The 27,019-nt window shown below is 35.9% G+C and overlaps 1 protein-coding gene across 3 annotated transcripts in view; it reads right to left on the reverse strand.

Annotated features, from left to right (window-relative positions):
* ADAMTS20 (ADAM metallopeptidase with thrombospondin type 1 motif 20) overlaps window positions 1-27,019 on the reverse strand; it is an 89,020-nt gene that overhangs the window by 56,255 nt on the left and 5,746 nt on the right. For all 3 annotated transcript variants that reach the window (XR_004365921.3, XM_072922253.1, XM_002194104.6), the window contains exons 3-11: window positions 20,599-20,758; window positions 16,612-16,871; window positions 5,058-5,141; window positions 4,254-4,378; window positions 3,893-3,933; window positions 3,485-3,590; window positions 2,263-2,409; window positions 1,501-1,642; window positions 132-236 (exon numbers count right to left, since the gene is read on the reverse strand). Coding sequence is in view for 2 of the 3 variants with exons in the window: in XM_072922253.1 (XP_072778354.1) it covers window positions 132-236; window positions 1,501-1,642; window positions 2,263-2,409; window positions 3,485-3,590; window positions 3,893-3,933; window positions 4,254-4,378; window positions 5,058-5,141; window positions 16,612-16,871; window positions 20,599-20,758 (1,170 nt within the window). In the remaining variant the exon portion in view is untranslated. The remainder of the gene's footprint in view (window positions 1-131; window positions 237-1,500; window positions 1,643-2,262; window positions 2,410-3,484; window positions 3,591-3,892; window positions 3,934-4,253; window positions 4,379-5,057; window positions 5,142-16,611; window positions 16,872-20,598; window positions 20,759-27,019) is intronic.

Consider the following 27,019-nt stretch of genomic DNA (forward strand, 5'->3'; position numbering starts at 1 on the left):
CTGCATGTAAAGTCAGGAAGACAATTTTCACACATCAGTAGTCTATAAGCACAGTACTGCCCCACAGCAAGCACTGATCTTTCTTACCTACATCCAAAATTACAAGTACACAGAAATAAAACAAGGCTTACCATTCCTATACCACAAACTGTCCCATCAGCCAAAGGCATGTGCTGAGTACGACAACCCTTGTGAACACCTTCTGTGCTTGTGCACCATAAGCGTTTGCATTGTTTCTAAAAAAAAAAAACTAGATTACTTTTGTTGCACCTGCAATACCACTTTAGACTTAGTTGTGATTATTTTTATTTTCTCACACAGTGCAGACTTAATGTTTGCTGTTTTACTACCATTTTTCATAGAAAAAGCCCCACAAAACCAAAATAGATTTTGCCTAAGGCCAAGCAGAAATGTGGAATATCTGAAACTGATCCCATCAGATCAAAAGATAACTTCATTTTCTACTTCAGTAGAAAACTTTATTTAAAAATATATAAGAGGTTACAGTTAATATTACACACCACAGTTTCCATATAGTCCCCCCAAAAAGACTCTAAGTGAATTTAGCAGGAATTAAATGTCTAGAAAATAAGCCTGAAAGCCTCATTTTTAAATTGCTAAAACACTCTTAACAGATAAATAACCCTTATGGATTAAAAAATTTACAAAGCAGTCTTCAGTAACACCATCTTCAAGTGTTTGAAGCCCCCTTTTCCTTTCCTTTAGTATTCTCATAAAGACTGACTCCTTTTAAACAACATTATACCTCACCAAAAAGCTCCACTTAATTCAGTCTGAATCTCAGCCTTAATGCTCCAACAAGATATACAATGCTGGTAGAGGAATTGTACAAGTTGTCCCAAAATCTAACTCTACATGAAATCTCATCAGCAGTGAATAAAGTGTTGTATTTGTGTTTACATTGCAATGGCCACATTAAGTTTGCTAAATATAACTTAAGCTTCAGTACTAATCTGGTCAAGTTTTCTTTCCACATCTCAGTGTTGTATACAAAATATACACTCGGTCAGGCATGAAAATATTTTTTGACTCTGACAAAGGAGAAGGAATCTACAATTTCAAGCAAACATTCAGAAAAAATGTTTGAGATACTTTATTTTTAAGTTAGAAGTTTCTAAAAAGCATTAAAAAAAGCAGAGAAGTAAGATCTGCTAATGTAAGTTATGACCTATAATGTGAAAACATTTGCAGGAAGTGCTGAAATAAATCCCTTGAAGTTGTTGCAGGAAACCTTAGTTTATGCAGCTTTAGATATTTTAAAGGAATTATCACATTCACAGATATGGAAACCAAAATTAATTCAACCTACTTTCTAATTGCTATAGCTTTCTCACATGTGAAAATGCAATGCTCTTTACTGAACTCTTCCATTTAAAAAAAATATATATAACCTGAAATTTTACTTATTTCAGGATACCAGTAATTCTCAGAAATGTTTTAGTCTAGATTAAAGCATGACTTTGTCCGGTTTTCACTCACCAGGTAAGGGCATACTTGTGACCCAACACCAAAAGTAAGCTCACACTGCTTGTTGACATCATACATTGACCCAGGCAGCTGAGAGGAGAGATTGTATGTTCCTCCACTAGGTTTGTCTAGGAGACATTCACCATAGCCAGTACTGTTGTAAAACACAAACAAAATGTGAATAAATCACTCAACTCATTGGGAACCTTCTCACTAATCACACAACACTTACACATACATATCTCATGGAGTTATGGGTTTGCATGCCTACTTGCCTGTATAATGACTTTCACTGAATTAATGAATAATGAAATGTACCAGGTCACTTGATTTTCCTTTTTTGTATTTTGCATTTAGATCCACCAAACAAAATTAAGTGGGATTTTTCTCGTTTCTTTAAAAAAAGGGGGGGAAAAAGGTACTACCTAACTTAGTTTTAACATAAAAACTTTAGAAAGTAAAAGGTGCCTATTCTCACCTACTAAAATAATCCTAAAGGTATTTTCAATTAAAAATACTAGTACATTAAAAAATTCTTCTAAGCTTTACATGTTCAGTGCAACTTTAATGCTCATAATTCACTGAAAAAATTAAATACGTGTATTTTTGAGGCCCTGCAAATCAGTGCTTAAACCAAAGAATAATGCAATAATAATTCAGCAATACCTTTAAAATACTTCTCAGAAATAAATGGAATTGGTAAGGGGAAAAAAAAAAAAAAAAACCCAAACCAAAAAACTCCACTCCAAACCATAGCATTATATTGATACCTACTCAAGAAATTCAGTGATGTATTTTTGACTGCATTTTGACCAGGTCCATGGACTTGTATGATAATTTAAAGTTGGAGCCATCACATGATATTGGTGTTTAATTCCAGCTTCTTTACATTTAAAACTATCATCATGAGGCACATTAAACCTAAAAAGAAAAGCAAATTCAGCAATAATAAACTGAAACTCTCATTGCTGTAGCAGCAAATGCTTGAGTTTTGAGTTTGAAAATGCCTTCAAATTTAATGGGACTCACTCAATACATCTATCTGACCTTTTGTCAATAGGCATCTTTAAAATGCCTTACATAATTATCCCCTTATCCAAATGCTCCTATTTATATAGTGGTGGGTACACGTAGAATTTTACAAGTAACATTTTTTTTTTAGCTTACCAGTGTTTTAGGAGTGTGCCACTTTAAAGGAACAACCCATCTCCTCAACTGAATATACAGGCCATGGCTGGTCTGTCCACAACATGCAACCCCACTACTCACATCATAACTCTTAATATTCAGAAACAAAAACTGCAGAGCACATCAGTATCATACTTAATGCAATTAACATATCATCTTATGTTACTATCTCAGTTCAAGTACCCAGACAAATAGCATGTATCTAAGTGGACTTGCAGGCATAAGAAAATGAACAAGCTAGCTACTGAGCTCTGTAACGTCGTCGTTACCTACACTGAGGCATGCTCATGGAGCTAGAGTATAGCACCTTTCTGCCATCAATGATGAGGTATGCTTCATAAAATAAAATGCTGTCATCTCCTCTTATTTTTCAGTGTAAAGTATTTTTCTTTGTGTTACTCTACTGTATTCTGAAAGGATCAAACACAAGGAAAAATATTTCTGTGTTATATTAACAATTGTCTTTTCTTAAAGGCAAATTCCTAACAGGGCTAGAATACACTTAGAGTTAACAGAACTATGTTGCACTACCTAGGGTATGACCCAGTGTCCCAACCAGTTCATATGACAAAAGACAGAATTCATCTCTTTGGACAGTTTTTCCTAGTATTCAGGATACCAAACAAGTTATAAAATTCACAATTTCTTTACCAGGCTCACTGCAAGGGGCAAAAATAATGACTCTTCTAAAAGGCTATATATCAGACTCCATCCTCTTAGAAATGCAAAGCCCACTGTTGAAAATCGGTCATATTTAAAAAGGAAATTTAAAAACAAAGAAATTACCTGCCAAGAAATAGGTACTTACACATGTCCCAGCTCATGTGCTATAGTAAACGCAGCACTCAACCCATTTTCTTCACTTACAGAACAACTGCGTAGTGGGTCACACATTGTACCCAGCTCTGCTAAACCTGCAAAATTGAATTGTTATATAAAACTTAAGTGAATGAATTTTCACATATTGCCATGTACTACAGTGAATGCTATGGCACTTAAGCCAGAAGTCAAGTATGCAGTAAATTTACATAAAACGAACAACCACCTATCACCAAAGTACATGCCAGGAGAGAACAGCAACAAGAAATGTGAAAACATTATTTTTGTCTGTGTGGCTTGAATTTTGCATCTATTTTCTGACTTATTGCTAACACAATAGTCACACTGATATTCTCATATATATAAAATTGCACTGATGAAAAAAAGAGTAACTCACCAAGAGTATCACACTTCTCTCTAGCTCTGCAGATATCTTCCCTTGAAAGAAAATATTTATTTCAAATCATTATAGCATATAAAAGGATATTTTAAAAGTATTTCACTGTTGCTATACTAGTTACAACAATTGCAAATCTGATTCGCAATTTTTAATGTTACAGGCCATTTAAACAATTTGTATTCTAGTGAAAGAAGTAAACGCTCACATATTGATAATGAATGTTTTAGAAGGGCAAGATATGTTATTCACTTATCTAGGAACAATGTCAGCGGAATGGTTAAAAGATTATATTGTAAAAACAAAACTGAAACATTTCTCTCACCTAGCTGGGTAACTGTGACTATTTTAGATACTGTACCTAGTGATGAGAACAGCAGTATCGTGATGAGAAGGGTGAGTATCATCCAAAGTATTTTGTGCTTGCTGCCATAAGCAAAAATTACGCAGAGTGGTAGCTGCATTAAAAGTGATAGCTGGTCCTTCCTAAGCAAGAAATGCCAAAAACATCAAATAAGGGCTTTAATATTCATGCACTTGCACTTACTGCATTTTCATTTGTGCTGCTAATCTGCAAAGTAATGAATTCGCATGGAAAGAAAGTCAGTGGGACTCCACATAAGAATTCTCTCAGCAGATTTGTTTGAAGGGTCAGATCTGAATTCAGCTACAAGAGAACCCATTATTCTAAGCAATGTATGCATTTACCATGTGTTAAATATTGGAAAAATATAGTGACAAGACATTTATGATAAGTAAATATGAAATCCATGTATTTGAAAGGCAACTACTTCTTACAATCTTAAAATATTACAGCTGTTAGGGCTGAAAGCCTTCCATTGAAACCCTCTATAAAAACAGCCATTTTCCTGCCATGTTTCCATGAGCATAACCACACTTCAGATAGCTCTGCCATAAGCTTTTGATTTATGTCAGTGTAGGTCAGCTGGAATTGCTAATACAGAGACAGGAAAATAGAGGCCTTAAATATAGGCTCTGAAGTTAACCTTTGACACATTGTTTCCTATTTTAAAACAATATTATGTTGTTTAAGAAAATATTTTATATTTAAACTAAAAAAATTAAAATTTGCAATTACAATGTAAGCACATGCATTTTGTTACTGATATAAGAATGAAATATTTTAAATATTTATTTTCCTTACCTGTTCATTGTGAATTACAATTAATTTGACAATAACTATATTTATAAGATTTCCAATAGTTGAATCTTTATAGATTCCTGCAACCTACAGAGAAAAAAAGATTAGAGTATTAAACTCACCTAGTAAACTATCTATTTTAATGAAACAAACAAGTGACCAAAGCAAACTAAGCCATTACACAACAGGTATCTCATGCATCCAACTGCACCTTCTACCCAAAGACATGGTGACAAAAAAAAGTTTCTCAGTTTTTAATACCTTTTAATAGCTTCAATTCTATATTACTTTCCAAACAGACATACAACATGCTGAAATGCTAATGTAAAAAGTACACTTATTATACAGTTTATTGATAAAATTTCAAGGAAAGGAAAAAAGTACTGTTACTGTGACTGTGAGGCATAAGCTGCTTTATATGGATGATTTGTAGAATCAATACCTGAAATATGAGAGAGTCTTAAAAAGCAACTTTGAACAAATAAGTTTTAATCTTGCTTTTAAATGGAAGCTGGACTGAGTTGTAAAACTGTATTGAAAATACACATGACTTATACAAAGGTATTTTTCTGCATACATAAAATTTGTATTTATATACCCAACAGCCATTTTCATACATACTCTTGCAGACAGACAGTAAAAATCATTGGTCAAGTCCATACACCAAAGTGAACTACTTTGAAAGTTACTTTTCATAAAAACAGTAGAAAAAAATTATGCACTCCAAGTAACATCTTCAGATATCTCATCCATGTGAATTCTGGCTTAAAGCAGTAGTTGAATGACAGCCTTATGTAAACAAGAGTTGCCACCAAACACAGAAGTACTGCCTTTCCTCCCTTCAAGCTTGCGCTAAGGCTGCAAGGCTACAAAAGTGATCAAGGAACTGATCCAGCTGAAAATTTTTGGGTTTTTTTCTTTTTTTAAATCACGTTATTCTGGTCAATATGCTCTCATTTCCTGTGCAGTCTCCAACACAAGTGCTGACAGAGGGAAAGAGGAAGAAGAACAGACTTCTTTCAGAAGTCTTTTGAGCCACCTGAACTGGCTCAAATTGCTTCTGCAACCACAGCCTTGCAGTGTAGAAATTCAATTTGCCTGAGGCCAAGTAATACAGCTAAAACTTAGAACTGACAGAGCACTGGCTCCCAACTCATGCCCCACCTTTCTCTAAACTGGAGAGAACACAATGTGCAGCACTGTCATCATTCCTTGTTGACAAACAAGCTGGAAGTAGAGGATTCAATAAGAGTAGAGGAGGAGCCAGAGAGTTTCAGAACCCATGTGAAAAACACATTTCAGAGCAGTACAGCTATTGTTTGCTTCTTTCCATATGGACTTGGTTACTAACCAGCAAGTATCCAGTTATTCTTAGGTGGGAATAAGGAACGTCTCTCAAATACTCACTGAAGTGCTGAATCCACTGGGCATGGACAAACTCAGAAGCCTTTACAAAAGGTATCTCAAATGCTCAAGCACAATTTAGGCAGAACTTCAGTGGAATAAACTACCATTTTTCTAATACCAAAATTACTTTACCACAATCAATCTCATAATGTGTTCTTATACTTTGAGATTCACTTTGACAAACTTAGAAAGGATATTTCTGGATATTTATCCTCCCCACAGTCAAAGTATGTTCCTGTAGGAATTGCTGTCTTACAATAACACAATTATCACATCCATCTCAACTCACATAACAGGGAGTAAATTCCATCAATGGTCAGTTGAGAAGGAGAAGGGATGAACTGTTCTATAGACATGACTATCCAGAGATATGTTTTTAACATATATTTTCATACAAGACATGAAGAGCAGCTATTTAATTTCTTCATCCCTTTACTATGGAAAGAGACAAGATGTTTAATTCTCAAATGTATGAGGCTAAAACAGATTAATTCCAGCCCAGCTCTTTCAAGTTTTATTTCTCTTCAGCAAAGAAGAAACAGAATATGGGTTCATATGGCATTCCAAACTCATGTCAGAGAGGAATCTGAAAAGGGATCTGTGAGGATCTTTGGCTTATTCCAAGGATTGGAAGACACTTGTTCCAAGGATTGATTCTAATACCATTTAAGCTGACATAAGAGGCACTTAAAACTGAGAATTTGTTACAGCATAAACCTATACAAGAAGATTACATGTGTGTAGCATTAACACAGACCTCTTTCAATGGACATGGCTGTTGCACTTGGCTTTGTAGACCTTCATGAGATTCACACAGGCCCACTCTTCAAGCCTCTCGAGGTCACTCTGGAAGGCCTCCCTTCCTTCAAACAAGTCAACTGAATCACTGAACTTGGTGTCACCTGAAAACTTGCTGAGAGTGCACACAATTACACTGTCAGTGTCATTAATGAAGATATTAAAAAGTGTTAGTTCCAATATGGACCCTTGAGGGACATCACTCATTACTGGTTTCTGTTTGGACACTGAGCCATTGATGATAACTCTTTGGACCAGCTATCCAGTCAATTCCTTATCCATCTAACAGTCCATGCATCAAATCCATATCTTTCCAATTTACTGGCCAGATTGTAGTGGGGGGCTGTATCAAAGGCTTCACAGATGAACAGGCAGAGCTCTTTCTTTGCACCTGATGCAGTTACTCCATTACAGAATGACACTAGATTAGTCAGAAACATCTCTTAATTAACTTGCAAATCAGTCTAGTTAATGTCTGGTTTTGGAACAGAAAGCTTGAAACTCAGATACTAGATGCATTTCACTGGCTGTCAAGTAAAGAGCATGCAGGTCATGGTCTTTAGATAGTGACACAATCAACAAAAAACAATACATGATTTGTTCAGTACTCTAAGGCTATATATATCAGGCTATATAATAGGCAGAGGGATTGAGAACGGAATGCGAGAGTTAACTAGGTTCAGCTAATACCAAATAATGCCTCAATGCCTAAACTGTGACTTTCAACCTTCAGTGCAAAATTAGCCTTAAGTTTACCAAATGCCTTCTCTGCTATAGTAGAGATAATTTCTGCTCTTGGGTGATTAGAATGATCCAGGCAAGGAGTTAAGACTGAAGCCATCTTGTAACTAAAACTTAGCAGCTCTTGTTCATGGTCATAGTAGTATTTATACTGTAGTTGATGGATGCTCTCTCATTATAATGTTCCACATTAATAGTACCTTGAAAAAAATATTTTACTACTGTGCAAGTCCTTTTTGCCAAGGTTATCCTGTTAATAAAATCTGGAAGCATATAGGAGGCAAAAAAATGAACACAAAACAGAGACAAGAGTCCTCCCAATGTCCATTTAAAATATTTGAGCAAGAGTCAGTGTATCTTCAAAACACAAAACTAGTTACTCATACCTCAGAGGAGATGCATTACACTGAGTAAGTATATGAGACAAAAATATCTCATTGCATGCCTGAAGAAAATCTGTTCCAGGACTCTCAACACTATATCTATGCACCATCTGAATTATGTACTGATTATCTCTCTGGAGAATAGCTGAGGACTGAAATAATGTAAAGAAGATGCCAGAGGTCTGCAGTTCCTGCCAAAATCTGAAACATACCTGTTTTGATTATAAGAGAAAGTAAGTTCATGCTAAATGTAAAATAACACTGCTCTCATTAATCCTATGTTTGAGTCAAACTATGTATCCTTTGCCTCATGAGCCCTTTCATGACCGCCAAACATTTAGTTATTACCACTGCTTTCAAAAGATCAAAGAGCAAGACTGTATGATGATAACAAGATGCCCTTACCAGCAAAGTTCAGAATACATTCTCAGCACGGTTGAACACACATGGAGAGAAAAATCCTGAAAACTGGTAACAACAAATCAAACTTGAAGATTTACCTAAGGAACTAGACAGACTAAAATAATCCCCTGAGATTTGAAACTATATAATGATGCAGGAAACTATCAAAGATCTGGAATATAAGATTCTTATTTTTAGTGAAAAAAAAATGGAGGTAAGTACTTCCTGCTCCTATATTCTAAGGATACCACTCTCAATCATCTCTTATTGGAGACATTCATGAAAAAGGATGATGAAATGTGATAGACATTTAATAGAATATACCATTTGTTTACAGTTTCCAGATCTACTTGCTTTACAGTGATTTAAATACAGGCTTCAGAGAAGTAGGAGGTAATAGCCAAGATAAAGTGAAATTAGTTTAAAAATATTTTTCAAACTCTTAAAACCAGCCTCTGCACCAGAATACAACAAGAAAGAATGGGAAAAAAATTAGACTAGTTACACTTTAGTGGATCACAGCTTTTATTTTCATGGAATTCTGAAAAAATTAAGTCAGACAGCTGTGGCTGCCAGTTTACTGGAAGCAACTTGGTAACAAAGTTTAGTTTCTCTTGACAACCCTGTTGCAACTGTCAATGAAAGTGTGACTGTGAATAGTGAAAAAATGCCTTATTTAGAAAAGGTGCTCATAAACAGGCAAGTACACCTAGAAACTGGAAGGTAAGTAAATGATATACCCAAATCAAATAGGATTTAGATATATTTTATTAAGCTCTTTTTCTCCTTCCTTTTCCCCCTCCTAAACATTGTATCACAAGATCTCTTTTTCTTTCCTCTTGTCGCTTACACACAACCATGGTACCAAGAAAATGTAAACATTCATATCCCCTGAAAGAAACACAGTATCACTTCATAGCTTGTATGTCTTTTGCAAGCTCCAAAATCCCCTATGTATCATTGTAGGGCTGAAAGCATGTAAGGATCTGTGAGATTTCTCCTTCACCTTTTCCAGTGTCATACTGGAATTCTATCGTATATTTAATAAGATCCAAAATTTGTCTGACGTCATGAAATATATGAGCAGTTACTGCTTCAGCAAAAGAGCCATGTTATTTCTGTTGGTGCTGCTCCTATTCTGTTGTATGCATATTGCTGTACAAAACTGGCTTCCACAAGTGTATCCTAATGGCAGCCAAAACTTCTCATACAAACTTCAACAAGTATACCCATGCCTCTGACATTCCATTTTTCCCCCTGTAAGCTTTAGGTCATCTACTGCCCCCTCACTCAAGTCCTGTTCAATCTACTATCCCCTACATTAACGAAGTAGAGGTTCCACATGTCACCTAGTGGAATGCTTTAGTGCAAAACAAAAGACTAAATCCCTTTTAAAGGCTGAGGTGCCTTTTGTGTCATTTTTGGCTAGGGTAGAAATAATTGTCTTCATATTAGCTGGTATGGGGTTATGTTTTGGATTTGTGCTGACCACAGGGTTGATAAAACAGAAATGTTTTTGTTATTGCTGAGCAGGGCTTACACAGAGCCAAAGCCTTTCCTGCTTCTGGTACTGCCACACCGGGGAGGAGACTGGGGGTGCCTGGGTGCTTTGGAGGAGACACAACCAGGACAGGTGACCCAAAGTGACCACAGGGAGATTCCAGAGCATGTGACATCATGCTCAGTGTATGCACTGGGAGGAGGAGGAGGAAGAGTGGGAGGTTTGGAGTGATGGGACTTGTCTTCCCCAGTAACCATAACATGTGATGGGGCCCTGATCTCCTAGAGATGGCTGAACACCTGCCTGCCCATAGGAAGCACCGAATGAATTCTTTGCTTTCCCTATTAAACTGTCTTTACTTCAACCTACGAGTTTCTAGCTTTTACTCTTCTGATTCTCTCCCTGATTCTGGTGCTGGGGGAGTAACCAAGTGGCTGTGTGAGGCTTAGTTGCCAGCTGGGGACACCCTATCAGGAATGCCTGTGTTCTGTCTTACCTCTAACTTGCAACTGAGATTGGTGTTAAGATAGTCCTTTAATATCGCAAAAACTCAGAAGATGGTAACAGTCACGATCATCACCATCTACAACTCTTCAATGAAAATACACAGTTAAAACCAGAACACATCAAATGCCATAATGTATAGCACGATGTCAATGTGTGCTTCCTTTCAGAATCTTAGAGAAACTACCTTAAAAGACCATTTCACAAGACACGGCATTACACAGGCTTCTCTAGCTGTTAGAGGCTGCTCAGAGAAACACATGAGTGGTGCTTTGGCAACATGACTCCTTATTCTCCTCGTTCTATTCTTATTACATGAGATGGGTCCCAGGTAGTTTAAAGCAAGGCCTCTGTCATAACTGGACAGTACTAACACTTCACCTCTTGAACTACTGAAGAGAAAGTCATAGAGACACGTCTAATCATTGAATCAACAACAACCACCACCACCTAGGCAAAAATAGTAGTAAATAATACTAACAGCAGTGACATGTAAAGACAGGCAAGCAGGTGCCTGCCTAAATTCTGCAAAATAGAATCACTTAGGTAGGAAAAGAACCTTAAAATCATTGAGTTCAACCAAACACTGCCAAGTCCACTATGAAACCCTATCCCTAAGCACCCCATCTGCACATCTTTCACTTACCTCCAGGGATGGTGACTCCTCTGCTTCCCAGGGCAGCCTGTTACAATGTTACAACCCTCTCCATGACAGAATTTTTTCTAAACTTTCCTGGTGCAGCATGAAACCATTTTCTTTCTCTGGTCCTTCACTTGTTAATTGGGAAACAAAACTAACTACAGTCTCCTGACAGGTAGTTGTACACAGCGGTAAGGTTCCCCCAAGCCTAATTTTTTCCAGGTTAAACGCCACAAGCTCCCTCAGCCACTCCTCATACGACTTGTGCTCCAGACCCTTCATCAGCCTGATTGCCTTTCTCTGGCCATGATCCACCCCTCAATGCCTTGGAGTGAAGGGCCCAGAACTGGACACAGCATTCTAGATGCAGCCTCACTAGTGCTGAGTACAAGGGAACAATCACTGCCTTGGTGCTGCTGGCCACATCATTTCTTGTACAAGACAGGATGCCATTGGCCTTCTTGGCTACCTGGGCACACTAATACTTCTATATTAGTTGGTGGACCTCAAGATGTAGTGAAGAATTTAATATATAGGCATCCTGGAGATGCAATTAAAGGACAGTCAAAATTAAAAGAATAGTTGGCTTTTATACCCCTATAGATACCCATATGTTAAGATAAGTAAGAAGGCCAGCTCAGAGAATTTATACGAATGATACTTTGAAAATAATTGTTTCCAGCTATGTATATTTATTGGTTCATAAACAAATACCTACTTTCATTTTAACAATGCCAAATGCACAAGATCATGGGGTTTTATAAACACAGAAGAAACATAATAAGGTATATATTCTTGGCTTGTGCTGGCCTTCTAGATTTTACTGGATGAGAGATAAAAAGCACTGAACATTCCTGTAGGTTTAATACTAATACAATTATCTGAATGAGAAAGGGGAAAAATAAGGAACAGATACAGGGAACAATATATTCACCTCTAAACTTTGAATGTAACTATATTCATTGCCTTTCAGATGCTAGTGACACAAATTAAATTACTAACCTACAAACCATTTAGGTCTACTACCTATTTTTAAATGATGACTATAGGCAAAATCAGTAATGCCAAATATTCTTAAAGGTCAGGATGCATCTATGTTTTCTCAGTGTGTTCTGAAAAGATGAACTGTTAACTGTAGTATAGTATGAACTGAAAAGAAAGTATAAAAACAGTCTTTAAATTCACCCCAAGATAAAACAATTTGTCTGGTTTTAATGATGGGACACATTGGTGCACACGGTCTTCCCATATAAGAAATACTTCATGATCAATGCTGATGATGAGTGCAAAAAATAAGTATAAACAAGACCCTAACTATAAAAATCTTTTCCTGCTAAGACCTACTACTCACTACCTTCCATTTCATATGTCAGTAAAAGATGGTAGCCGTACAACTTTACTAAAGTTTTGGTCTTAATGAAAATCCAAAGGATCAGCTTTTAACACCACATTATAATAGTACTGTTTTACCATGATACAACACCACTTTCTGGTTTCACAAGTTAAATGATCTAAATTCATGCTGGCTCAATTCTCGAATGCATGGCTGCCCCACTCCCATGCTCTGACTTCAGTACTCGCATGACCAGGCAGTCAGCCAAGTTCACAATCTGAGCTGGCCATCATAGCCCTACCACAGGTGGTTTTATATGCCATGATTTCTTTTCAAAAAGGCAAGATTACAAAGGTTTTGCTGCAAGTAGACTAAGAACAGATCAAGTACTTTTTTTACTGACAAGCAAACTATATAAGCAGTACAGTACTTAAAAGGATGTCAAAAATCAGGTTAGTGATTCAGAAAATGAGAACAGTAGCTCAAAATGTCTCATGGAACCAAATTTCAGGTGGTTTTGAATTTTACAGTAAACTCCAGTGTTTTAATGAATTGTTTCAGTTGCTAAGATCAAGCCTTCATGTTTGGGGCTCCAAACTTTCAGAACATAGTCTAAGATGAAGTCCTCCAGTTGCTAAATCTATTAAGGCAGTGCCTACTGCCTGCTCTGCTGATACAATACTTGGAGGAACAAGAAGAAACTGTGAAACTTAAGCAATTACAGTATTCTTATTGTTTTATTAATTGTTTCACATTAAATAATGCCACACTTTGTGTTGAAACACAATAAAGTTTTTCATAAAATCCTATGGCAAAGGTACTCCTATCTTGAAGTACATATTTCAATCAGAATGAGTAAGTATTTCCAAGATAAAATGTAAGTAATGAGAATACTCATATTGCCAACATTTATGCAGTTTTAAAGAAATGAGATTACTTTCATGCTGAGAGCTAAGCCTTTTCTGGTTGAATTGGATGAGTGACAAGACATTTAAAATCCTAAAAATATTTCTCAGTATATTTCAGTTCTTATTTTCCACTCCTAAAACAGCAATAAGTTTACCTTGGTGGCTTTGTTGATGCTAAAAAAAAGCGCCAAAGAAAATAAAAAGAAGACTGGGCCAGGATTTCAAAGATTCTTCTGGGAGCTAGAGGTCTAAGTTTCATTAAATTTATTGTGATTTATATGCTTAAAGTTTTTAGGTTTCTTTAAAAACCAAGCCAGAACCAAATAACCTTAAAAGTTTCAGAATTATCAGAAGAGAAAAGTATAACTCTTGATTCAATTAAAATGTCAGCAACCTGACAATTTCCCATAACAGAAGTTGTTTGACCAGACACAAGTACCAGTAAAATTTAATAATCAAAGCTATCCATACAATGCCAGAAGTGATAAAATTTTAAAGTTTCATTTCTTTCCTTTATAGGCTATCAAATAAGACTAAAAATGGTTCTGTTTCAAACACTGAGAGGCTGTGGGTCAAGAAGTGACCCACCTGCATACTGATAAATTCTAATGCAGATTAGATAACAAAGAATGGTAGCCACTTGTTTTCCTATCATTCACTTTTTTTTTTACTAGTTTACTGAAAAAATAACTGTTATGGATAAGAAGTGACTGAAGGTTGCATATTCATAAACATTATTTGTTTGACAAATATCTATGTCAGAAGAGGGTTGGATTAGATTGACTTCCAATTGTTCTGTGATTCCAAGCCATTGCTGAAATGCTTCAAGGAGAAGGGATATGAGCTGGGATATGTATTCTGTGGGGGAAATGGAGGCAGGGGAAGGGAGAGTGCATGGAATTAACTGAACTGTAAATAAAATATTTTTAAAATAAAATCTGAATTTATACTTTTTACATCTGCTCAACATTACTAGAAATAACATCTTAAGAAATTTTTGTTTCAAGATTACCTTCCACATATATATACCTTCTGCATATATAATTTTTGTTTCAAGATTGCCTTCTGCACATTTTTGTTTCAAAGTTACCTTCTGCATATATTACTTTCTACATTACCTTCCATATATATGTGGAATAGAGCTGCCAACAGATGCAGGCAATAGATCTTACCTCCTACAGTGGTATTCAGAGATATTAAAGTCACATTGAAGATGTAGTGCCTTATTGAAGGCTATTACCTTAAAGCCAGCAATAAGTGTAAAACTCTAGTTTTACAGTACAGATAGAAAAGCACAAGAAATAAATGGCAAGTTTTTTCGAAAAGAACTGATGCTCTTTCACTCATATATTATATGTTAAATACTAGATTTGAAAAACAGTTCATATATAGGTTCTCTTTAATAGCTATTATACAATAGTTATCTTATTTACCTAGAAGTCCAATTGTGTAAGTAAAAAGATAAATATTGCACTGTAAGGAATAGTACTTGAAAGTACAACATCTACAGATGCAGGAATAATGTTTTCTTCTTAAAAAAAAAATCAGGAATTACATTACCTATAATCACAACAAGACCTCATGAAAAAGGTATAATAAAGATTCAAATTCATCTTTTTGTAAAGTTTTGTAAAAAACAGCTTCTATTTTAAAGTAACATATTCACCACCTCACTTTGTTTCTTAGTATACTTCTTTAATAAAGGAAGTAACTATAATAAAATTGCATCTTAGGGATCAATTGTTTCAATAGGAATTCCAAGCAGAGAAAACAACTTTTGGTATGGATTTTTTTGGTAATACACGAACTTTCATACCTTCACACCACTACAAGTAGAAAAACTCAGAAGATTTACAATAACATATACTAATCTCCCTTAAAACATTATTTTTCTTATAAAAGGAAACTCCATGTTCTAAATTTAGATGCCTACATCATCTGTGTAATAGATGGCAGTACCTGTACTGTCATCAGCTGGAGATGTGGATGTTACAGTGAGCAGAATTCAGCTCAGCTGTCTAAGTCCCTATTATCCAGTGTCCCTTCACACACTACAGGTTATCAGAATGCTCAACTGGCAGATGCAACACAGGATTTACAGGAGACTTGCACAGCCTGGGCCAGCAGCAGCCAAGGCCACGTCAGATGTCCTACAACATCTTAAATGGCATGGGGTACTTCTATGAAGGAAATTAATTAATCACAGTAAAACTAGAGTGCTATTCTGTTCATCCAAAAGTAGATGTCTGTATCTGGTCAAGTTAACAGCCATCTAAAAAGCAGATGTCTCTATAGATACTTATGTGATTGGTGCTTTAATTTGCTATCCCCAAGCTAGATGCGGTTTCGTATAAATTAAGCATCCTGAATAAATGTAAGGACAGAAATCTAGGAATAATTACAATGCAAAATATGTTAGCATGCCTTTTCCTAACAGATGGTTCAAGTGATGTCATGGTAAAACTGATTTTAGAGCTTACTGTACTATATTCTGAATCAATTTTGGTTCAAGAAAGAATTTACCACATAAAGATCACAAATTAATGATACCAACTCAAAGTCTGACCCACATGAATCTGAAGTTTCCTGAAAAATTGAAAAACTAGGATTGCTAAAACCAAGCTTTTTTTTTTTTTCTCAAGGCAATTTAACATCTCTCTGCTGTAATTAATGTGCATTTTTCACTTCCTGAAGCTTAAGAATACTTCTAAAGCAACAGAAAATCAGGAAATGGGTCCCATCATTTCACCAACACATGCTACTCTGCATTAAACTGAAAAGATCCCTAATCTTAAATACTGACACATCTTTTTTATTTATGTTTTTGTAAACTCTTTTTATTATACAGAATTTGATCAAACCAGTAGACAGGAAAGTTGCAGAAAAGAAAACAACAGAACAGAAATAATTAAAATTCCCAATAATTAGAAACTTACTTACTATTGACATCAACGTTAGAACATAGTGCTGTAAATTCTGCCCGTGGTGATGAACCATCTTGGTGTCAGCTGTGACCATCACTTCTACATATCTTGGATAGGAAAGAAAACGTTTCTTCCTGGAATGTGGATTGCTACCATCCTCTATGGAGAGGTTATTTAAAGCATACTCTAAACTGAGAGCCTTCTGTAAAACACTGCTCTTTTCATCTAAACTGCTGAAGGTTGGATGTAATAAAGTGCTCTTCTTCAACTCTTTCTCTGTAAAGTAAAAAAAAGATTTACTCTTGAATGCAGTTGCTAAATAGTTAAAAGGCAAAAGGCTGCCCAAAATAGAAAAGCTTATATTTATGATGTTATTTCCAAAAGAAACTGTGGAAGAATTAAAAAAAAAAAAAAAAAGACAAAAAAATGAAACACAGAAGACTGCAATAGGAACATCAAATGAGATGTTTTGTATATTTTTATATCATTCTATCATAAATGGATTATTTGTTACAAATTAGTTAAGAGACAGCAATATTACACAGTTCCTAGAATGCAGTATAATCCAAACAGGAAGGCTGGAAAGAGATAAGCAGTGTAGCTTACTCAGTACAGCAAAGGACAAAGGTTAGTTAACCAAAACACATTTTTACATGCAAACTTTTGGCACCAGCAGATCAAATAAAAACAATCTATTTCCAGCTCCTGAAGTCCCTACTGACTTTCAAACATACATAATGTTATATTTAAATCAATATGGAGTTTAACTTCATACGCAAGTACACATCAAAAGCCTTAGGTGACCTCTTTGACAGTTTTGTAACTATTCATTATGTAGAATCAGGCTCTAAAGGAAATACACAATCTACTCAGATATCTCTAAACTGAGTACTGTAATACTTCCAATTACACTGTACAGTCCAGCCACCAGAGGCTTCTGATGCCTGATACAGAAAAAACAATGCCTTTACCATAGTCATCTTAGCTCTCATAAAAAACACTTAATGGAGAAGCATATCTGAATTCTTACTACCCTCTAGAACTTCAGCAGCTAACTGGACACTCCAGCCCCTTCAGAAGAAACCTCCACTGTCTTCTGGAAATTAGATTTCCCTCTTAAACAGTACCAGCCAAAGGATATTTCTCCTAAGCATTTTATTCTAAAGTGACTACAACACTGACTCAAGAACTCAGAGACCAAGCTTCTGACAATCTCAGCTTGAGAGGATTTAAATCTACACATTCCATTATTCAAGGGAAGAGCCCTCATGTGTAAACTTTAAGCTATTGTTGAGAGATCCATAGTCCGTCTTTCTTAAAGTTATGGTATGACATGGCCAGAAAGAAAAACAGTAGAGACATCAGCAAGCACTCTACTGAGTGAGTGTTTAAAAATCAATCACAAAATAAAGCTATGCTAATTGTGAAACCATTAGCACTAACAATAACGAGGGAAGAAAGCAGGGACTGGCTCTGAAAAGGAACCAGTTAAAGAGTATCCACATATGTGTTCTGACTGACTGAGTTAGATGCACTGAAGAAAATTAGCTGAAGCAATTTCATATACACAATCTTTACTAGGTCACAGAAAGCCTGCGATTCTAGAGTACTGTCAAAATAGGAAATAATACTTATATTTAAAGGGACAGTTTAAAGATTATCTAAATTTATGGACCAAACAAATCAAGACCAAATCAAAATATTTTTGTTTACAAACACCAGAAATTAAAAAGTGGATAAGTAATAGCTGTCAGATTTATTCAAAACACAGTCTGGCAAACTCTGATGAGCTTCCACGTATTAAGGAAACAGAACTTATAGACTGAGGAAATGCAATAAATATCCTATCCTGACCTGAGTAAGGCATATATCAGGGTTACAAAAATTTTTTAAATTGGCAAACTAGTTTTAGAAGAAAACAGGACAAAGTAGAGAAAAGATTTGGTAGACATTTTTAGAATTATCATGGCACAATTTCAAATTAAAAATACGTATTGAATATTATGTTCCTCCATATCCTCTGTCAAGGTTTCCTTACTAGAGAAAGATAAACTTTCATGATTCCAAGTAATGATAGAAGTTGTTCCTCTGTGAAGAAAGGATATGAAATACCAAGCAAGTCCAACATTAAAGGAGACATAGCTCTTCCTTAGAAGGACAGAAGCATAAAAACGCAAAGCTTTTCTTCATAAACATTTCTGCAACTTCACTCCCCCCAAAATGACAGCAAGTCCTAGTTCACAGTCTTTTGTAATTGTTCCAAAAAATGAAAAGGAAGAAAATTACTATGTTCTTAATGCTTGAAGTCTTTTTGTCATACTAACTTGTTTCAATTAAAGCAAAAAAAAAGACACAAAACAAACTGAAAGACCTCTAATTTGGCTCAGTACATATTATTTATAATTTTTTAAAAAGGCATAGGATTAGGAATATTTGCTTGATGTAATGGTTATTTTCTGGCCTAGTATCTATGGAAAAGCAGAATTCTCAAAAGAATGTTTTCGAGTATAAAATATGTTATAAGAATTTTCCAAAATTAATAACACTAGTCACCCAAGGGGGTTTTTTTATCTTCATATTTTTGACCATCTACATAGATATTTCTCAAGAAGAGTTCCAGCAAAAGTTCCCTGTTCAGCCCAGGAACTGAGCAGGGAGCCAGTCTTCCCTGCTGGCTCATCTTTCAGCACATAGGGATGGCCTTCCTCTGCACCTGTAAAATTTCTTTCTTAAATTATGTCCAGCCTTCCTGGACCACTTTATTATTAAGGACTGTGTCGTGGTTTGACACGGAAAAATAATTTTTCCGGAAGGAAGAGGTCAATTTGGACATTGACCAATTGAAGGTAGACACGCCTCTGAGAACACAGAGGGGTTAAAAGCAGAATTCCCAGGAAAACTCGCTCTCTTGGGTTCCAGTCAGTGGTCAGTGCAGGACTCTCCACAGACCCCCCAAGAAACACAGCTGCCACATCCTGTGCTTCCATGTCACCACTGGCAAACTTTTTTCTCCGGGCAGTGCCATGTGGTGACATGGAAGCCCAGGATGTGGCAGCTGTGTTTCTTGGGGGATCTGTGGCACAGGAGAGGCTCCTCTCTCCCTGCAGATGGACTGGGTGTTGATTATCTGGAGGGTGGAAACCTGATTGGGGTCCAAATTGTGTCTCACTGTGGTTTGTTGGAGTTGGGTGGTGGGAGGAGGAATGCTTTGGAAGGTTTTAATTTTGAATTGTGTGTGTTTCTTTTTTTTTTTTTCCCTCTTTTATAGTAGCATAGTGGTAGTAGTTTAATAAAGTTTTTTCTTGTTATTAGGCTTGGGTCTGCTTTGCTCTGTTCTCGATTGCATTTCACAGCATTCAGTTGAGAGATTGCATTTTCACGGGGGGCACTTCCCAAGGAACACTTTGAACCAGTGCCCTGAACAGGCCAAAGTACACCCTCTGAAAGTCCAAGTCAGAGGTTCTGTTGACCCCCTTCCTTTAAACATAAATAAAATGAAATATGAATATGTAGCATTAATAAATTATTAAAATACCAATACGGACAAACATTTAAAATAACGGCTAAGATTACATTATAATAAATTAATGGGTAATATTAGATCCTTCCACTATTAAGAAAGACAGATGTCATGTATTATCTACTGAATTGCAGTAAGTTCATGATCTTTTATTATCTGCTACAATTGCAGTTAGTTCATTATCTTTTGTGAATATAAGCAACAGCTCCTGTGGATCTTCTCTTTGTAGCTATAAAAGCAAATCCACACCAATGTTCTTGCAATATCATGGATTTTTTTCATATTCACATTCTGTCCTACTTTTGAATTTGCCACTCTCACAAAACAAAAGGAACAGCTGACAAGCCTATATGAAAGAAATGTGTAGGTTCTAACGGCACAATGTGGAAAAAATAATTTATGTAATAAAATCTTGCTGTTTTTTTTCCTCTGGAACATTTGACTTTTGAAAAAGGCACAATGAAATTAAAAGTATGACTGTACCTGAAACTTCACAAGGTTTATGGGATTTCTGATACTCTTTAAGTTCATCAAGCCTGTATATAAGATGTGGTTTGTTATGTTCATCTTCATGTTCACCTCCATCTGCTTTCATGAGAGGTTCTAAAATGTATTCACCATCATGTACCTTGAAGGTGCCCATCTGAAAGCAAAAAAGTAATTGAATTATTTTCCACTGAAAATACTGATATAAAAATAATTCTCATTGAAATAAAAGCTATTTATGATAACATTTTAAAGCTAATGATCATACACATGCATGTGAGATGAGGGAAACTCCAATAAAACCTGGAAGGTAAGACAAGAGAAGTTTGTTTCCAGGGTCTCGCCCCACCAGAATAACTCAGATTACTTTGCATATTAACAATGTATTAAAGGTAATTATTTTAAGAGTTATGAGACAAAGGAGGTCACAAAAATAAAGAGAAATCAGGTATAACCAAGCAGCACCAGTTGGGAACTGTGCAAAGGAGAGCAGAGGCCATCAAGAAATTCAGAATTAGACAGCTGTCCAAATTCTGGACTGATTTGTTGCCTTCTATCCTTAATATAATTTATATAATATTCTTCTTCTAAAATCACATTTTACCCATGGATTAGAAACAGTGTTAACATGATATTATTTTTGAAGATTTTTAACTGGAGCACCACAAATTCAAAGTTGATACCATTAAAGTATTTTTTATCTTGATTCCTTCAAAACACTCCCCGTCCCCAGCCACCAGAGACACACATGATTAACTACATAATGGGAACCACAGTAACTTGATTACTAACAAAAGCACTGGCACATACACAAAGAACAAAAATTAAGCTCCTTTCCCCCAGCCCCCTGCCCCATAATCCTTTCAAATATGAAATCCTAAAGCAGACTCTGTTCTTTCTCACTGCACTTCTAACCAAATTCATAATTTCCTATGGTTTAAGTATTCCAGCTCAGGAGACTATGAGGAGGAAAAAACATGCAAGAATTTCATCGAATTATTTTCAAACGTTTTAACAACTTCCTCGCTTCAGCCAATTAAACACTTCAAGTGAGTAGGTACACAGCATTCTGATAGATGTTTTGCCACTAAGGCATAAGAATTACCTATAATACTATAGCAGTAACATACAAAATATGGTTTAAGAGATTAAATGTTCATGTCAACCTTGAAACTCAGGGTTATAGAGTGGCAGAGCAGGATAAATGAGAGCAGAATCAAGAATAGGGCTTTTTTAAACAAGTAAGTCTTTTAGAAACTGCTGCAGACTACTTTAGTGTTCAGGGTAGTGAAATTACAATACCTCCTTGAATATGGGATCCTTCTAAGCACTTATCAGTTGCTGATCTGTAAGAGTCTGTTAGTCTGACACATACCTGCAGCCCATCTGCAATCTTGCCTAATATATATAACATTATTAGAGCTGCTGTCAACACATTGCGGATGAATCCTCTGCACCAGCTTTGTCGCAGAATGAAAAAAAACATTTAATAGTATTTTCATTTCAAGACTGCTTAAATCTAACTCACAGAAGCACTTTTGCCCCTCAGTTTCATTTAAATTCTTTGCAAGTAGTCTTCATGCTGGATCCTTTATACATTCAGTTTAGCCTTCTCACATCCAGTGTTTCCAGGGCATGTAATTTGTAGAGGACAGCGGACTGGGCATACCAAGAACAGCCTGGAAAGGGCTTCAGGAAAACAGACATGCCACATCTTGTCGGTCTTAAGGTACAACCTTTTTGGTAAATGACAGGGACAGACAAGAAGAGCCTGTCACTCAGGGACAGAGCATCAATTCTTGTTAAGATTCATGTTTTATTACATATACTATTAAAGTCCCTGTTAACAAAATGTCATAAATCTGACCTTATAGTATTTGCCAACACTCACATGCTAATTAATTCTTTTCTCCTGATACACCAAAACCCATATTTCTACATTATAGATATTTAAAGTATGTTCTTCCAGATTTAAGCAAGAACTTCATTGTTCCTGCTTTATTTCCCACATTTTACTTCACTACTATTCTTTCAAACAGGTGGATCAGATAATCTGGGTTTGTTTCTTCAAGAGCTTTTCCAACAAACAGACAAGGAATGGTTTCAGTTATAACACAGATTGTAAGAGCAATACCCCAGAACTAACAAGGAGAGAGCTCATACTTCATTCCAGAATATCAGACTTCCATTGAAAAGATTAACTGCAAGAATAATGATACATTCTTTTTCTACAATTTCATCCTAAAAAAACCAAAAAAAAAAAAAAAAAAGTAAAAACTCCCAAAACTAAGACATATGTTTTTGACCGAGTCTCCTCACTTCAAAACTTCACAATAACAGATCACAAGTTTACAGGCCAAAAAGTTAGGACAGACAACTGGATTGGCAGAATCCTCCATTATGATTCCTGGCCTCAAAATTAGTCTTAGCTTTTTTTTTAATGTCAAAAGATTAACACAAGACAGTACAATTGTGTCCTTAAGGCTAAAGAGTCCACCTTTACAGATATGTGGGACAACCATTTTAGAAAAATGGAGTCAAGCTGTCAAGCTTCCTTTTGCTCACTCTTTGACCCACTGATTCTCACACAGAATCCCAGGATCAATGGCCTGTTTTGATATGGAAAAAAATAGCTGAGCAAAAATCTATAATGTAAAAAGTTTTCATTCTTTCTACAATGAATTCTCTCCTCTTCAACAATGCATGGATGAAGAAGCAACTACTATCACTGAGTAGTTATGAAGGCCTCCTACCAGTGGTCTATGACAAATTTTTACACATCTATCCCAACTGAACACACTATGTTGTATGTGAGAAAGAGCAAAAATTAAGAGATCAAGCAGTGTTCTATCTTAAGAAAGGTATTTGATATTTGTCATTCAAAACCAAAGAAGATATTGAACTTGTAGCTGCCCATTCCAATCCTCTAAACCTGCCTTGAAAACACATGGTTCACTCCTCATTTTCTTAACACATGCATCTACAAAAATTCAGTCACTAGTAACACTGTCTGTTTATATTCCTCCAGTCAGGAAAGTGATACTTCCCTTGGTGACAGATTCTGTTGATCTTGGTTGCTGCATCTTGGACAGACAAGGAAAAGAGCTGTGAGATCCAAATGAAGACTACTTTTGGTAAAATGAAATAAAGAAAAGTCACCTAGATGTACAGTGACTGAGGTTGCTGAAACAGGAGCCCAAGCATTTGCAGGAAATTAAATCAGAAATTAACTGGATTTATCATCTACAGATGTCTCTCAAATCATCTAACAAGAAAGCTGCCTGAAACATTCTATTTCTGTTCTTCAGACAAAGAGATAAAAGTACATTTAAAAGATCTCTTCGGTAGAAGTAGAGTACAAAATTGAAAACAGTCTCTTGCACATCATCAATAAGTGGTCCGAAGAAGGAGTGCTACCCAGAACTATGCATATGTATAGATTTGAGAAAATTTATGAGAAAGCCCACATGAAAATGCTAATTTATTTTTTTGATTTAAAATATTATGGATGATCTAGACACTTTAGATTAAGTCACGGTTCACAGGATCAACATAGCTACTCACTATATAGCATGATTTAGTGGTTGAAAGTGGTTTAAAACTGCATAGTTTTAACCAATATTGACTCTATTGCAAGAGTTATGGAAGTAAATATTGCAAAATTATGGTTAAAGAATGTATCATGCCCATATACAAATAACAACTTTGTCTATAAAATTTGCAGAACACATGGAAAACATAAGGAATATATAGCAGATTTCAGAAATGAGGAATTAGTATGTCTAACAGCACTATTGGAACAGTTTCATAAAAACTCTAAAAGATCAATTGAAGCTCTGGAAAACTTGACTCTAAACTGGCAGACTCCTGCCCAGGTAAGCTCCACTCCTCTGCTCAAGTACTTCTCATGCCCTTAACGTATGGCTTCTTAACTCACTTAAAAACCTAAAACTAGTTTATAGCAAGAGCACTTTAACAGTCAAAGTAATTTACAAAATCCCTTACTTTTATATTATTCTCTTCCCCTCTACTATCCCTTCCCTTTATTCAAAGCTCTTGAATCATGTAAGAATCCCTCCCCCTTTTTCTTTCTGCTTCAGTGTTACAATATTTTATGATGAACGACTTAAGAAGCATTGCTTAATTAAAGAAAAAAATATTACAGTGATCATAGTACACTGTCAACATCTGGAAAAAGTATTTCTGCTAGAAGATAATTCAGCTAGAAACACAATAGGAGATAGCAGTTCAAGCTAATGTATTAAGATCAGAGAAAATATAATAGAAATAAGAAAATAGTAATAAAATCATAAATTTTGTATTTCTTCCCTCATCAGGGAAGAAATATCTAGCAACAAATGTTTTCTGGTATAATACGTTTGTAGAAGTGATTGGAAGCAACATTACATTTGAAGTTCTTAGACAATAAAATGCTAAAAGTTTGTTATAGGCATCTAACTACATCTTACACATTTTGTGATGTTAAGATTGCCTGAGCTGACTCTAGTCGCACCATTAAAAAAAATGATGGGGCATTCACCTATGGTTGGAAGTGTCCTGGTTTGCAAAGACACCTTTGGTTAGATAAAATTTCTTAATTCCAGATTGAAATTTAAGTTCCATGTAAATGCTTAAGGGGATTTTATGTACTTGTATGTTTAGACCACACCTTACCAATAACCATATGATAACCAGGAGTTTCTAAATAAAATTTGTAGCAAAAGCAGAGGGGTCAAACAGCAGAAAACTTGTTAGAATATTAAAAAAAAAAATCTCAAAGCCACCTGGAAAGAGCACTGGCTCACGGAAATTAAAAATTAATGAGATTCATTGGAGTGGAAGGAAGAGAGAGGGATTGTTTATTTGTTTATTTATACCCTTATCTACAATTCACAGTAAACAAGCTAAAAAATATGCATAATAACTTTTAAAAATAGATATATACATGGAGATTCCATTACAGAAAAGCATTTATCTTGCAACACCTGTTGAGATTGGCAAAATAAAATGTATTAATACATTATGGGATGTTCTTGTTTGTTTGGAGGTTACTTTGAGAGGGAGTGGGTTGTTGGCTTTTATTTTTGAGTTTTAGGAGATTTAGTTTTAACATCTAAAATATCATCAAGCTAAGTATTCTGACAAAGCACAGACCTGGGGGATCCATACACTTTATCTTGGAGTAAAGTCCTTCATATCATCTTACCTGTCTCAGAAAATGTCAAGCAAATTTACATTTGCAACTTATCTCTGTTTAGAGAGAACTTCCTATTTTTGATGTTTTTAAGTGGATGCAGAGCCACCTTTTTCTGTCACTGGGAGATGAATAGCTCCATACAGTCCCTTTGACCTCATAAGTACCATCACAGGGGGTTATCACCCAAGAGCACACAAGCTGTGATTAGATTTTCACCTTAGTCAGCCACACAGCAAGCTACCTTGAGTACTTCTGTAAATATGTGCATTCCCAGAAGGTATTAACTGTTCTCAGTGTCCGGCTTTGCTATCTTAATCTTGCCATTTTCTACATGAGGGTTTGTCTGAAACGGAAGGAGAATTGAGACTATTGCAGATACACTATCTCATATGGGAAACCTATCTATCTGCAAGAGTACAAAGTTTCCCGAGACCCATGACAGCTTAACTAACTGTTAGCTGCCACCTGGGACTGGAAGCATTAAGTCCAGACAAAAAAAGAAAACCCACACACAGTCCACCCACCTATTTGCACACCAGTAATTTAGCTTAGTAACAGCAAAGGGCCATATGTTTTGTACTCTGCCCTTCCCTGACACAGAAACTTTGGTGTATATACATACACAAATAAAAGTAAATCAAAGTTCCCTTGGATGCCCAGAGCATACCAGCAAATTCACCTGTGTCCCATAGATCCAAACAATAAAAGCAGCAGTTGAGAACAAGCTGCAGCCATCACAACAATTTATTTGGCAAACATATGGGCAAAGAATGTGCCCAAGCACTTGATGACACAGGACGTGGGCAGAAGGCAGGCCAGTGATGGCTGAGCATCCTTGACATAAAACATTACATAGGCACATCCAGTCTGTTGAAAAACAACTCCTGCAGAATTTTGCTGGTGGTAGGTACATACTCAGGTCCTACTGCTTTCAATAAAACGTTTTCTGTGACAGACCCTCAGCTGCACAATCCACAACTCCAAGTATCTTCTCAGTTTACACTGCAATTACCACCTGTATTTGCTGATCTGTGCTGGCCCACATGTGAAAGTATAGCATCTGTAGAAATATTTCCAGGAAAAGCTGAGATGCAAAGAGCCTGAGGAAAACATACTGAAGAAGATTCAGGGTTTTTAAAACACCTGTAGAGGGGACCTAAATTATCTTATTTTTTGTAACAAGCCATAAACAAAGAACATTTTATCTTAAACTTCCAAAGT

This window comes from Taeniopygia guttata, chromosome 1A, assembly GCF_048771995.1.
Source record: "Taeniopygia guttata chromosome 1A, bTaeGut7.mat, whole genome shotgun sequence".
Taxonomy (NCBI): domain Eukaryota; kingdom Metazoa; phylum Chordata; class Aves; order Passeriformes; family Estrildidae; genus Taeniopygia; species Taeniopygia guttata.